Source organism: Delphinus delphis, chromosome 5, assembly GCF_949987515.2.
Source record: "Delphinus delphis chromosome 5, mDelDel1.2, whole genome shotgun sequence".
NCBI lineage: Eukaryota > Metazoa > Chordata > Mammalia > Artiodactyla > Delphinidae > Delphinus > Delphinus delphis.
In genome coordinates, this window is record NC_082687.1 from 48,334,805 (window position 1) to 48,347,472 (window position 12,668).

The 12,668-nt window shown below is 38.6% G+C and overlaps 1 protein-coding gene across 1 annotated transcript in view; it reads right to left on the minus strand.

The window, feature by feature from the left end:
* MTHFD2L (methylenetetrahydrofolate dehydrogenase (NADP+ dependent) 2 like) overlaps nucleotides 1-12,668 on the minus strand; it is a 138,125-nt gene that overhangs the window by 63,369 nt on the left and 62,088 nt on the right. Inside the window, exon 6 of the mRNA XM_060011706.1 lies at nucleotides 11,531-11,623. Coding sequence (XP_059867689.1) covers nucleotides 11,531-11,623 — 93 coding nt within the window. The remainder of the gene's footprint in view (nucleotides 1-11,530; nucleotides 11,624-12,668) is intronic.

Below are 12,668 nucleotides of genomic sequence, written 5' to 3' on the forward strand. Positions count from 1 at the left end.
CACAACTACTGAGCCTGTGCTCTAGAGCCTGTGAGCCACAACTACTGAGCCCGTGAGCCTAGAGCCCATGCTCCGCAACAAAACAAGCCACCACAATGAGAAGCCTGCACACCACAATGAAGAGTAGCCTCTGCCCGCCGCAACTAGAGAAAACCCATTCGCAGCAACGAAGACCCAACGCAGCCAAAAAGAAAGAAAGAAATCATGTTTTAGAATAATGCATTTTATGAGAAAACACAGTGTGGAGCCCTAAAATACAAACTGTACACACTAGGTGAAAGAACTCTTGTAAATATTTAGATTTCCATACGAATACAAAATAGCGGAAGGCCAAACAGCAAATTGTTAAGCTGTGGCTGGCTTTGGCTGGGATTATGGGTCTTTCCCCTCTTATTGTCCATGCTTCCTAGGTTTTTACCTTAGGGATATGTTACTGACATCAAGGGAAAAAATCAATAAGCAAGCGCCCTCTTATACATTGATGAAGCTTACTTATTGTAGACCAGGGAGGCTTTGCCTATGTGGTATCTCATTTGGGGATGGATTGTGGGGACTGGAGTGGGGACGGGGAGGAGGCAGAAGGAGAGAGAGAGAGACTGGGAGTGTGGGTAAAGGCCTGAGATAACAAACCCGTTAGCCGAAGTGCCTCCACCTCCCCCAGCTCCTTGCAAAGTCAGACTCTTCCAAAAGAGAGAGACGCAACAGGGGACTCATCCAGGGACAACAGAGTACACAGCTATGAGCAAAGGCTCATGGTATCATGAGAAGCCACAAATCTTAAGTGAAAATAAAGCTTTTATGAAGTTGGTCTCATGCATAAGTCACATCTTAGATTAATTTATTTACATTTATGATGACTAGTAAACATTGATACTATGTTAGTATCAAAAGTAACCAAAAAGTACATTGATTTAGTTATATAAAAGTTGTAGCTTAGGGCTTCCCTGGTGGCACAGTGGTTGAGAGTCCGCCTGCCGATGCAGGGGACACGGGTTCGTGCCCCGGTCCGGGAAGATCCCACATGCCGCGGAGTGGCCGGGCCCGTGAGCCATGGCCGCTGAGCCTGCGTGTCCGGAGCCTGTGCTCCACAATGGGAGAGGCCACGACAGTGAGAGCCCCGCGTACCGCAAAAAAAAAAGTTGTAGCTCAATAATCAACTGATTTATTATTTCTAAATTATTGTTCATATATATATGTAATGGCCTGAGAAGGACTAGCATATAAAAATTAGCATATAACATTTATTGAGTATTTGTAATTTGCGAGTCACTGTGCTATGTTCTTTACACAGACTGGCTGGCTTAACAACACTATTGCTAGAGGTTATCATATTTTTCACACTGAAGAGATTGAGGCTCAGAGAGATGGGATAACTTGACAAGGTTATACGATTAGCAAGTGGCAAAACTGGGAGTTAAATTCTGGAATTCTTACTCTAGCAAGGCCTGTGCTTTCACACTACTCTATACCATTGAAAATAATTGACAAAAGTAAGATAAATGACAAATTTGGGAAGGCAGGAAGGAATTCTAAATGGAGAAGCAGAGGCTAAAGGTGAGAAGATGGAGAATGAGAAATAGGATATGGGAGGAACAATAGCTTTAGTGAGACCATGAAATGTGCTGGCATCCACTCAGGAAGCACCCAGGGCTGTAAGTGAGCAAGTTCCACTCCCGAGTTGCGTGAGCTGCCTATGGTGGAGTTGAGTATTTCCACGCCCCGCCCCTTGGAACTTCTCAGTGTCCTGGCATCCTGAAAATTACTAACCTGGCTCCAAGAGGAGGAAATTGATCAGAGGGAAAACTCCAAGTAGGATGATGTGTAATGGGAGTGCGTCTAAAACTTGATAATGTGATGGGAGAAGCAGTGAAAAGAAGTCGGTTGGTCACCTTGCATTTTATGACAAGTAAGTATGAATATCCCACATTACTGAATTACCCATTTATCCTGTTTTATATTACAATGTCTATCATTAAAAGTGTTGCAATAGAGACGCTTCAGTTATGATTGTGAAGGTTCATTCATCATGCTGGTAGGGAGAGCTTAGTGGACAAAACATCACCTATCACTATGACATTCTGCATTCAGAAGTTAATATGCTAGTGGCATTGACTCAGCAGCTTATCTTCTGAATGAAGCCAATTCCACAGAGTTTACTCAGATGGGTGGAGGGTCCTTTGGACAATGTCGGGGAAAAAAGTGCCTATCCTGCCTGGATAATCAAGATTCCTAGAAGTTTTACAAACTGAAGATTTCCCCCAGTTTCCTGGAAGCATGAGATATAGGCCAACCAAAGGTCTTCCACCACACGCTCAGAATTAGTGCCTTATTCTGGCTAGTTTCCCCTGCTTTACCACTAGCCTTACACAAAGCCAATTTAGCCTTCCCCTATTTTATTTTTTTAATTTTTATTTTATATTGGAGTATAGTTGATTTCCAATGTCGTGTTAGTTCCAGGTGTACAGCAAAGTGATTCAGTTTTATATATATATATATATTTTTTTCAGATTCTTTTCCCATATAGGTTATTGCAGTGTATTGAGTAGAGTTCTCTGTGCTATACAGTAGGTCCTTGTTGATTACCTATTTTATATATAGTAGTGTATATATGTTAATTCCAACCTCCTAATTTATCCCTCCCCCCACCTTTCCCCTTTCTTACTATATTTTAGATGTCTGTAATAGTCTCTTTACTTTCTTCATCCTGCTCATAATTTCTTAATCTTCCAAATCAAATCAGTCCATTCATCCACTTAATGATAAGAACTATTCTTTTATAAATAAATCTTTCACTTTTATGGCTTTATCAATTTACTTTACAATGACAAAGTAGGTATACTTAGTAGTCATAAAAATAATGCTGTCACTAAGTGAATCAACCAATATCTCAGACGAATGATTCCGTCTTTATAAAATTATTCTTAAAGATTTATCATCTAAGTTTATATCAATTTGAAGAAATCCTTGCTCCAGTCGTAATCTCAAAATGAACACAGCGCACATTTATTGAGCACCCACTGGGTGTCAGATATTGTTCTAAGCACTTGGCTTAGAAAAAAAGCTAAAACAAAACAAACAGTCCTGTTCCTGCTATAATCTAGTGAAGGTGACCAACAACCATAAACAGGTGTTAAGTGCTATAACCGTGATCCAGGAAAATGTCCTAGAAACAGATTCATGCTCTCTGTGAACTCAGAAGTAGCTATAAGTAGAGACTTGAAGCTCCTTATTTCTAAATACAGTTTGATAATTTGATTTTCAGATTCAAGCTTCTAAATAAGCCCAATTTTTGATTTTTGAAAGTAGATGCTTGGAAAGTAAGTGATACATAGTTAAATCTATAAGCATAGGACTATGGGAATTTGAGAAACTGAAGGGGTGAGATTAATATTAATATAAGTTAATTTTATTAATGCCCCAGGATCTTCACACAATGATTTCCTCTTTTACATCTTTCTTCTTCAAGCCCATTCTGAGATTTCGTCATTACATTCTGTACTGTCATCTATCAGACATCATTAATCTTTCTGATACATCACGCACTGCTCCTCCTCTACTCTTCCTGACTTCTAGATGGGACTGCTTCCATATATGCTGACATCCTAGTTATGACAATGATCCAGCCCTCCCTGTTCCAGCTACCTCTGCCATTAGATCGCTATCTCCTCCTTTTTTTTTTTTTTTTTTGCGTTACGCGGGCCTGTCACAGCTGTGGCCTCTCCCGTGGCGAAGCACAGGCTCCAGACGCGCAGGCTCAGCGGCCATGGCTCACGGGCCCAGCCGTTCCGCGACACACGGGATCCTCCCGGACCGGGGAACGAACCCGCGTCCCCTCCATTGGCAGGCAGACTCCCAACCACTGCGCCGCCAGGGAAGCCCCCTCTTTCTCCTTCTTTAATACCCACTGCTAATTGTATTTGTTATTTCCCACACATAATGCACGATGTGATCATTTTAGTAATATGTCATTCCTATTGTCTGGTTATATAGAATTCCTTTTTTACATTAACTCCTGCTTTCTATATAATTTCACTGTAATTTACCTTTACGTATTTTACGCTTAAATTCTCCAGGTGATTATTAAGGAAGTGGAAATGTAGCAATCTTTAGTTATTTCTTATGAATTCTCAATTTTCTACCCTGAAATTTCCCATTATCCAAATACATATTCCTTCAGCATGACAGCAGGGCTCTGTGCAGGGCTGTCTTCCAGCATTCAGAATACCTTTGTATCTAGTTAGAGGCTTTAGAGCTAGAATACAAGATGGGAGGAAGACCTGTTTGCACTACTTTTGTTCAAAATGTCTTCCAGGTCAGGATTAGGATGGTGTGCAGCCAACTGGCTGTCTGAAGTAGCTACACACCTGACTGGCGCACTCTGGTGGTAAGAGGATACTCTGAGCAGGATGGCTGCTGTACAGAGCCTCCATGCTGTCTCTACCCCTAGGGGCCTGAGTACCTCCTGACTCATTTTCTGTTCATTTTATATAGCCTTGGTCCTTCCTTTCCCTTCTCTTCCTTTATTGTCCTTTTTCTTTTCCCTGTCTTATTTTTAACACCTTGTATCCAGTGCTGATATAGGCCTTTACAAAGGAGCACACAATGAGTCTATAGGAGGAACTCAAGGATGATGATAGTATTCGCATGCATACTTGGGACCTGAGGTTTGATTTAGTCACAAAAAAATGTCATTGGTTCTTGAAAGAGGATTTTAATCACCCATTTGTCATTTGTCAAAGAAAATAACATGAGCATGAATGTACACTGAGGGATTTTTCCCCACTAAAAGAAAATATTCATTCAATGTTATAATTGATAAATGGGAACTAAGGTCAATTGTGAAATAGTCCTTACAAGTTGGTAACATTGAAGTCAAGTAGCACCTTTTAAAGACAGTGTAAATTTCATTCTGTCTAAAGTTAGAGATGAACAAGGACGACCACTCAAATTCCTCTCTACTCATCAAATACTGAGACGGGTGTGTGAATCCAAGTGTTTCTAAAAAGAAGTCAACAGAGGGCAGACAGCAGAAGCAGGAAGAACTACAATCCTGCAGCCTGTGGAACAAAAACCACATTCACAGAAACATAGACAAGATGAAAAGGCAGAGGGCTATGTATCAGATGAAAGAACAAGACAGAACCTCAGAAAAACAACTAAATGAAAAGGACATAGGCAATCTTCCAGAAAAAGAATTCAGAATAATGATAGTGAAGATGAACCAGCACTTCGGAAAATGAATGGAAGCAAAGATCGAGAAGATGCAAGAAATGTTTAACAAAGATCTAGAAGAATTAAAGAACAAACAGAGATGAACAATACAATAACTGAAATGCAAACTACACGAGAAGGAATCAATAGCAGAATAACTGAGGCAGAAGAACAGATAAGTGACCTGGAAGACAGAATGGTGGAATTCACTGCTGTGGAACAGAATAAAGAAAAAAGAATGAAAAGAAATGAAGACAGCCTAAGAGACCTCTGGGACAACATTAAACACAACCACATTCGCATTATAGGGGTTCCAGAAGGAGAAGACAGAGAGAAAGGACCCGAGAAAATATCTGAAGAGATAATAGTCAAAAACTTCCCTAACATGGGAAAGTAAAGAGCCACCCAAGTCCAGGAAGCACAGAGAGTCCCATACAGGATAAACCCAAGGAGAAACATGCTGAGACACATAGTAATCAAATTAGCAAAAATTAAAGACAAAGAAAACTTATTGAAAGCAGCAAGGGAAAAACTACAAATAACTTACAAGGGAACTCCCATAAGGTTAACAGCTGATTTCTCAGTAGAAACTCTACAAGCCAGAAGGGAGAGCCATGATATACTTAAAGTGATGAAAGGGAAGAACCTACAACCAAGATTACTCTACCCAGCAAGGATCTCATTCACATTCAATGGAGAAATCAAAAGCTTTAGAGACAAGCAAAAGCTAAGAGAAGTCAGCACCACCAAACCAGCTCTACAACAAATGTAAGGAACTTCTCTAAGTGGGAAACACAAGACAAGAAAAGGACCTACAAAAACAAACCCAAAACAATTAAGAAAATGGTCACAGGAACATACATATGGATAATTACCTTAAACGTGAATGGATTAAGGGCTCCAACCAAAAGACACAGGCTTCATGAATGGATACAAAAACAAGGCTGTATGTATGCTGTCTACAAGAGACCCACTTCAGACCTAGGGACACATACAGACTGAAAGTGAGGGGATGGAAAAAGATATTCCATGCAAAAGGAAATCAAAAGAAAGCTGGAGTAGCAATACTCATATCAGATAAAATAGACTTTCCAATAAAGAATGTTACAAGAGACAAGGAAGGACACTACATAATGATCAAGGGATCAATCCAAGAAGAAGATATAACAATTACAAATACATATGCACCCAACATAGGAGCACCTCAATACATAAGGCAACTGCTAACAGCTCTAAAAGAGGAAATCGACAGTAACACAATAATAGTGGGGGACTTTAACACCTCACTTACACCAATGGACAGATCATCCAAACAGAAAATTAATAAGGAAACACAAGCTTTAAATGACACAATAGACCACATAGATTTAATTGATATTTATACGACATTCCACCCCAAAACAGCAGATTACACTTTCTCTCAAGTGCACATGGAACATTCTCCAGGATAGATCACATCTTGGGTCACAAATCAAGCCTCAGTAAATTTAAGAAAATTGAAATCATATCAAGCATCTTTTCTGACCACTACGCTATGAGATTAGAAATCAATTACAGGGAAAAAAATATGAAAAACACAAACACATGGAGGCTAAACAATACATTACTAAATAACCAAGAGATCACTAAACAAGTCAAACAGGAAATCAAAAAATACCTAGAGACAAATGACAATAAAAACACGATGATCCAAAACCTATGGGATGCAGCAAAAGCAGTTCTAAGAGGGAAGTTTATAGCTATACAAGCCTACCTCAAGAAACAAGAAATATCTCAAATAAACAATCTAACGTTACACCTAAAGGATCTAGAGAAAGAAGAACAAACAAAACCCAAAGTAAGCAGAAGGAAAGAAATCATAAAGATCAGAGCAGAAATAAATGAACTACAAACAAAGAAAACAATAGCAAAGATCAATAAAACTAAAAGCTGGTTCTCTGAGAAGATAAACAAAATTGATAAACCATTAGCCAGACTCATCAAAAAAAAGAGGGAGGGCTTCCCTGGTGGTGCAGTGGTTGAGAGTCTGCTTGCCGATGCAGGGGACACGGGTTCGTGCCCCAGTCCGGGAAGATCCCATATGCCACGGAGTGGCTAGGCCCGTGAGCCATGGCTGCTGAGCCTGCACGTCCGGAGCCTGTGCTCCACAACGGGAGAGGCCACAAGAGTGAGAGGCTGGCGTACAGCAAAAAAAAAAAAAGAAAAGAAAAAGAGGGAGAGGAGTCAAATCAATAAAATTTGACATGCAAAAGGAGAAGTTACAACAGACAACACAGAAATACAAAGCATCCTAAGAGACTACTACAAGCACTCTATGGAAATAAAATGGACAACCTGGAAGAAATGTACAAATTCTTAGAATGATATAACCTTCCAAGAGTGAACCAGGAAGAAATAGAAAATATGAACAGAGGCAATCACAAGTGATGAAATTGAAACTGTGATTAAAAATCTTCCAACAAACAAAAGTCCAGGACCAGATGGCTACACAGGTGAATTCTATCAGAAATGTAAAGAAGAGATAACACCCATCCTTCTCAAACTCTTCCAAAAAATTGCAGAGGAAGGAACACTCCCAAACTCATTCTATGAGGTCACCATCACCCTGATACCAAAACCAGACAAAGATACTACAAAAAAAGAAAATTACAGACCAATATCACTGATGAATATAGATGCAAAAATCCTCAACAAAATACTAGCAAACAGAATCCAACTACACGTTAAAAGGATCATACTCCATGATCATCATCCCAGGGATGCAAGGATTCTTCAATATATGCAAATCACTCAATGTGATACACCATATTGACAAACTGAAGAATAAAAACCATATGATCATCTCAATAGATGCACAGAAAGCTCTGGACAAAATTCAACACCCATTTATGATAAAAACTCTCCAAAAAGTGGGTATAGAGGGAACCTACCTCAACATAATAAAGGCCATTTATGACAAGCACACAGCAAACATCATTCTCAAGGGGGAAAAACTGAAAGCATTTCCTCCAAGATCAGGAACAAGACAAGGATGTCCACTCTCCCCACTATTATTCAACATAGTTTTGGAAGCCCTAGCCACAGCAATCAGAGAAGAAAAAGAAATAAAAGGAATAAAAATTGGAAAAGAAGATGTAAAACTGTCACTGTTTGCAGATGACATGACTCCATACATTAGAGAATCCTAAAAATTCCACCAGAAAACTACTAGAGCTAATCAATGAATTTGGTAAAGTTGCAGGATACAAAATTAATGCACAGAAATCTCTTGAATTCCTATGCACTAATGATGAAAAATCTGAAAGAGAAATTAAGGAAACAGTCCCATTTACCACTGCAACAAAAAGAATAAAATACCTAGGAATAAACCTACCTAGGGAGACAAAAGACCTGTATGCAGAAAACTATAAGACAGTGATGAAAGAAATTAAAGATGATACAAACAGATGGAGAGATATAACATGTTCTTAGATTGGAAGAATCAATACTGTGAAAATGACTATACTACCCAAAGCAATCTACATATTCAGTGCAATCCCTATCAAATTACCAATGGCATTTTTTACAGAACTAGAACAAAAAAATCTTAAAATTTGTATGGAGACACAAAAGACCCCGAATATACAAAGCAGTCTTGAGGGAAAAAAATGGAGCTGGAGGAATCAGACTCCCTGACTTCAGACTATACTACAAAGCTACAGTAATCAAGACAATATGGTACTGGCACAAAAGCACTAACATAGATCAATGGAACAAGATAGAAAGCCCAGAGATAAACCCACACACCTATGGTCAACTAATCTATGACAGAGGAGGCAAGGATATACAGTGGAGAAAAAACAGTCTCTTCAATAAGTGGTGCTGGGAAAACTGGATGGGTACATGTAAAAGAATGAAATTAGAACACCTCCTAACACCATACACAAAAATAAACTCAAAATGGATTAGAGACCTAAATGTACAACCGGACGCTATAAAACTCTTAGAGGAAAACATAGGAAGAACACTCTTTGACATAAATCACAGCAAGATCTTTTTTGATCCACCTCCTAGAGTAATGGAAATAAAAACAAAAATAAACAAATGGGACCTAGTGAAACTTCAAAGCTTTTGCACAGCAAAGAAACCATAAACAAGACCAAAAGACAACCCTCAGAATGGGAGAGAATATTTGTGAACGAATCTACGGACAAAGGATTAATCTCCAAAATATATAAACAGCTTATGCAGCTCAATATTAAAGAAACAAACAACCCAATCCAAAAATGGGCAGAAGACCTAAATAGAGATTTCTCCAAAGAAGACATACAGATGGCCAAGAAGCACATGAAAAGCTGCTCAACATCACTAATTATTAGAGAAATGGAAATCAAAACTACAATGAGGTATCACCTCACACCAGTTAGAATGGGTATCATCAGAAAGTCTACAAACAACAAGTGCTGGGGAGGGTGTGGAGAAAAGGAAACCCTCCTGCACTGTTGGTGGGAATGTAAATTGATACAGCCACTATGGAGGTTCCTTAAAGAACTAAAAATAGAACTACTGTATGACCCAGCAATCCCACTACTGGGCATATACCCTGAGAAAACCGTAATTCAAAGAAATACATGCACCCCAATGTTCATTGCAGCACTATTTACAATAGCCAGGTCATGGAAGCAACCTAAATGCCCATCAAGAGACGAATGGATGAAGAAGATGTGGTATATATATATATAATGGAATATTACTCTGCCCTAAAAAGGAATGAAGTCAGGTTATTTGTAGAGACAGGGATGCATCTAGAGACTGTCATACAGAGTGAAGTAATTCAAAAAGGGAAAAAAAAATATCGTATATTAACACATATATGTGGAACCTAGAAAATGGTACAGATGAACCGGTTTGCAGGGCAGAAATTGAGACACAGATGTAGAGAACAAACGTATGGACACCAAGGGGGGAAAGCAGCAGTGGGTTGGGGGAGTTGGTGTGATGAATTGGGCGATTGGAATTGACATGTATACACTGATGTGTGTAAAATGGATGACTAATAAGAAAATAAATAAATAAACATTAAAAAATAATATAATACATAAATAAATAAATAAAAAGAAGTCAACATAACATTGGGTTTGCCAAAATGTTCATTAGGCTTTGCCATAATGAACTTTTTGGCCAACCCAATATTTGTCTTCTGTGAATATTTCAGCTGCTGCAGCAGTATTTTACTTAATGTTGACCTGTGGTCTGAAAAATTGTATTGCCTCTCTAAACATCTGATGTCTTACTTATGTCAACCCGGTTCAAAAATTTGCACTTGATATCATCTGAATATAATTGCTCAGAAAAATGGGAAATGTGCTTAGCCTTACCAGCTTACTGGTGACTTCTTGAAAAGGGAATATTTCTAGTTTTACTCTATGAAGAGGCAAATTACTCCACCTGAAATCATCACATATATATTCTGACTTTCAGAGAAGGGCCTATATTATAATAAAAAGTGAATTAAACTTGGTTGAAACTAATTTAAACTATTATTATTCTCTTCATCAAACTCAATTTCTTCTGGAACTTTTACCCTCCCTTCATAGTTTGTAAATACTCACCAAATCAAGTGTAAAGCCTAGAAATTACCAATAACATCTAATTGATAAACAAAATGAAAAACGCTCCCATTCTAGTCTTGGATAAAACAAGAAGAGTCACAATTGTCTGCAATGTAGAAATGCTATGTGGCAAGAGTAAAGATAGAAATGAAGGGTAGAATTACTTTGTATGTTTGATTATAAAACAAATTAAGGAGAAACCTAGATCCATTAAGTAGAAGTGCAATAACTGTTCTCTCTGTTTCTACTCCTGCTCTTCTAGACTCAATTCCCCTTGACACAGTATGAATAATATTTTAAAAACATAAGCCAGATCATGTCAATCTCCTGCTCACAGCCATCTTTGGCTTATATGAAAGTCCTTACAGGGTCTACAAGGTCCTATGTGAGCTAGCCCTGGCTACTCTTTCAACAGCATTTCCTATCAGCTCCCCATAACTTATTCATGTTTAGAACCAATCATGTCTGTCAAAGTAATTGTAAAAGTACACATTTATTCTTGTGCTTAATCTGTCATTCCAAAGGCTGTTTTGTTTTTCCACAATGAAGTGATGAATGCTAACATAGGTATAATGGACCGATATGATGACTGCCAAGAGACAGAATGGAAGTCAGTCCTACGTATACCTAAGTCTCCCAAGAAGCTGTTCTTATAGACATGTCAGCAATTAGGGCAGGAATTAGTCTGCTGATGACATTTCACCAAACAACAGCCACTAAAGACTTACCTGCAGCTACTACGATAACATCTGCCAGCAGAGTATGGATCTTCAGTTGTTCTTTGGGAGTATATCTGTGAGCTATTGTCACAGTTGCATCACCTGGAATGCAGAATAACTTCCATTAATGATTACTGAAGTTTTTGTTTTTTTTTTAATTTGTGAATGCTCCAATTCTAGAGGACTTCCAGTTACATCCTAAGAATAGGAGAACTGCTTTGAAATTATCAAGTCACTTAGCAAGCAAAAGCTAGATAATCTAGATGACTCAAAATATTGTACCCCTCAATTGAACAGTGGAAAATCAAATGAGATAAATGAAGGTATGTGCTGACCATCATAGGAGAGTTTTAAGTAGAGTCCTAGAAACCCAGGATTTGAAAGTTCTGTATTGACAGGTCAATACATAGATGCAGGGGATACTCACTGGCTTGATAATATGTAAATATTGAAAACAACAAAATAAGTGCACTAAAAATGGCACAATGTACTGTGGAAGCATAGGTGAGAGATTAATTCTGCTTCATCCTGAGGAGGTGTCCAGGAAGGTTTCCTGAAGGAGTTAATATACATTTTTAGGTCATAAAGTATGAACAAGACTATACTAATCAGGGAAAGAATAAAAGAGCATTCCAAGCCAAAAGGATAGCAGGAAAAAATGGACCAACTTTGAAATTATATGTTTAGAAAATGATGACGAGGTCTAGGATATAACAGGAAGTATTCATACATGATTTAATTAAGAGATGTAGGAATAAGAGAGGTTAGCAGTATGAGGGATTCCAGTGCTTAATGTGTGAGCCAAGGAAGGGGAATAAGGGAAAGGCAGTGATGAGGGAAGTCAAAGGAAGGACTTGCAGTAAGAACAGGGCCGTGTAGGACAGTGTTGTCTCTCTTCTCCTCCCAGATAACATGCAAATGCTACACAGTTAACAACAAAAACTGCACAATTTTTAGCAAAACTAGAAGACATATTGTACACAGACTCCAAAAACACGGAAGAGTTACCCAGGATCAGCAGAGTTAGTAGATACCACATAGGGAGAAAGGCAGAAAGAAGTTCAGAGAATAACAAGATGGCCAGCAGTGGCAGATCTCTGGAAATGACTACAAAAATATACATCCTGAAGGTGAAGGGATCACATAA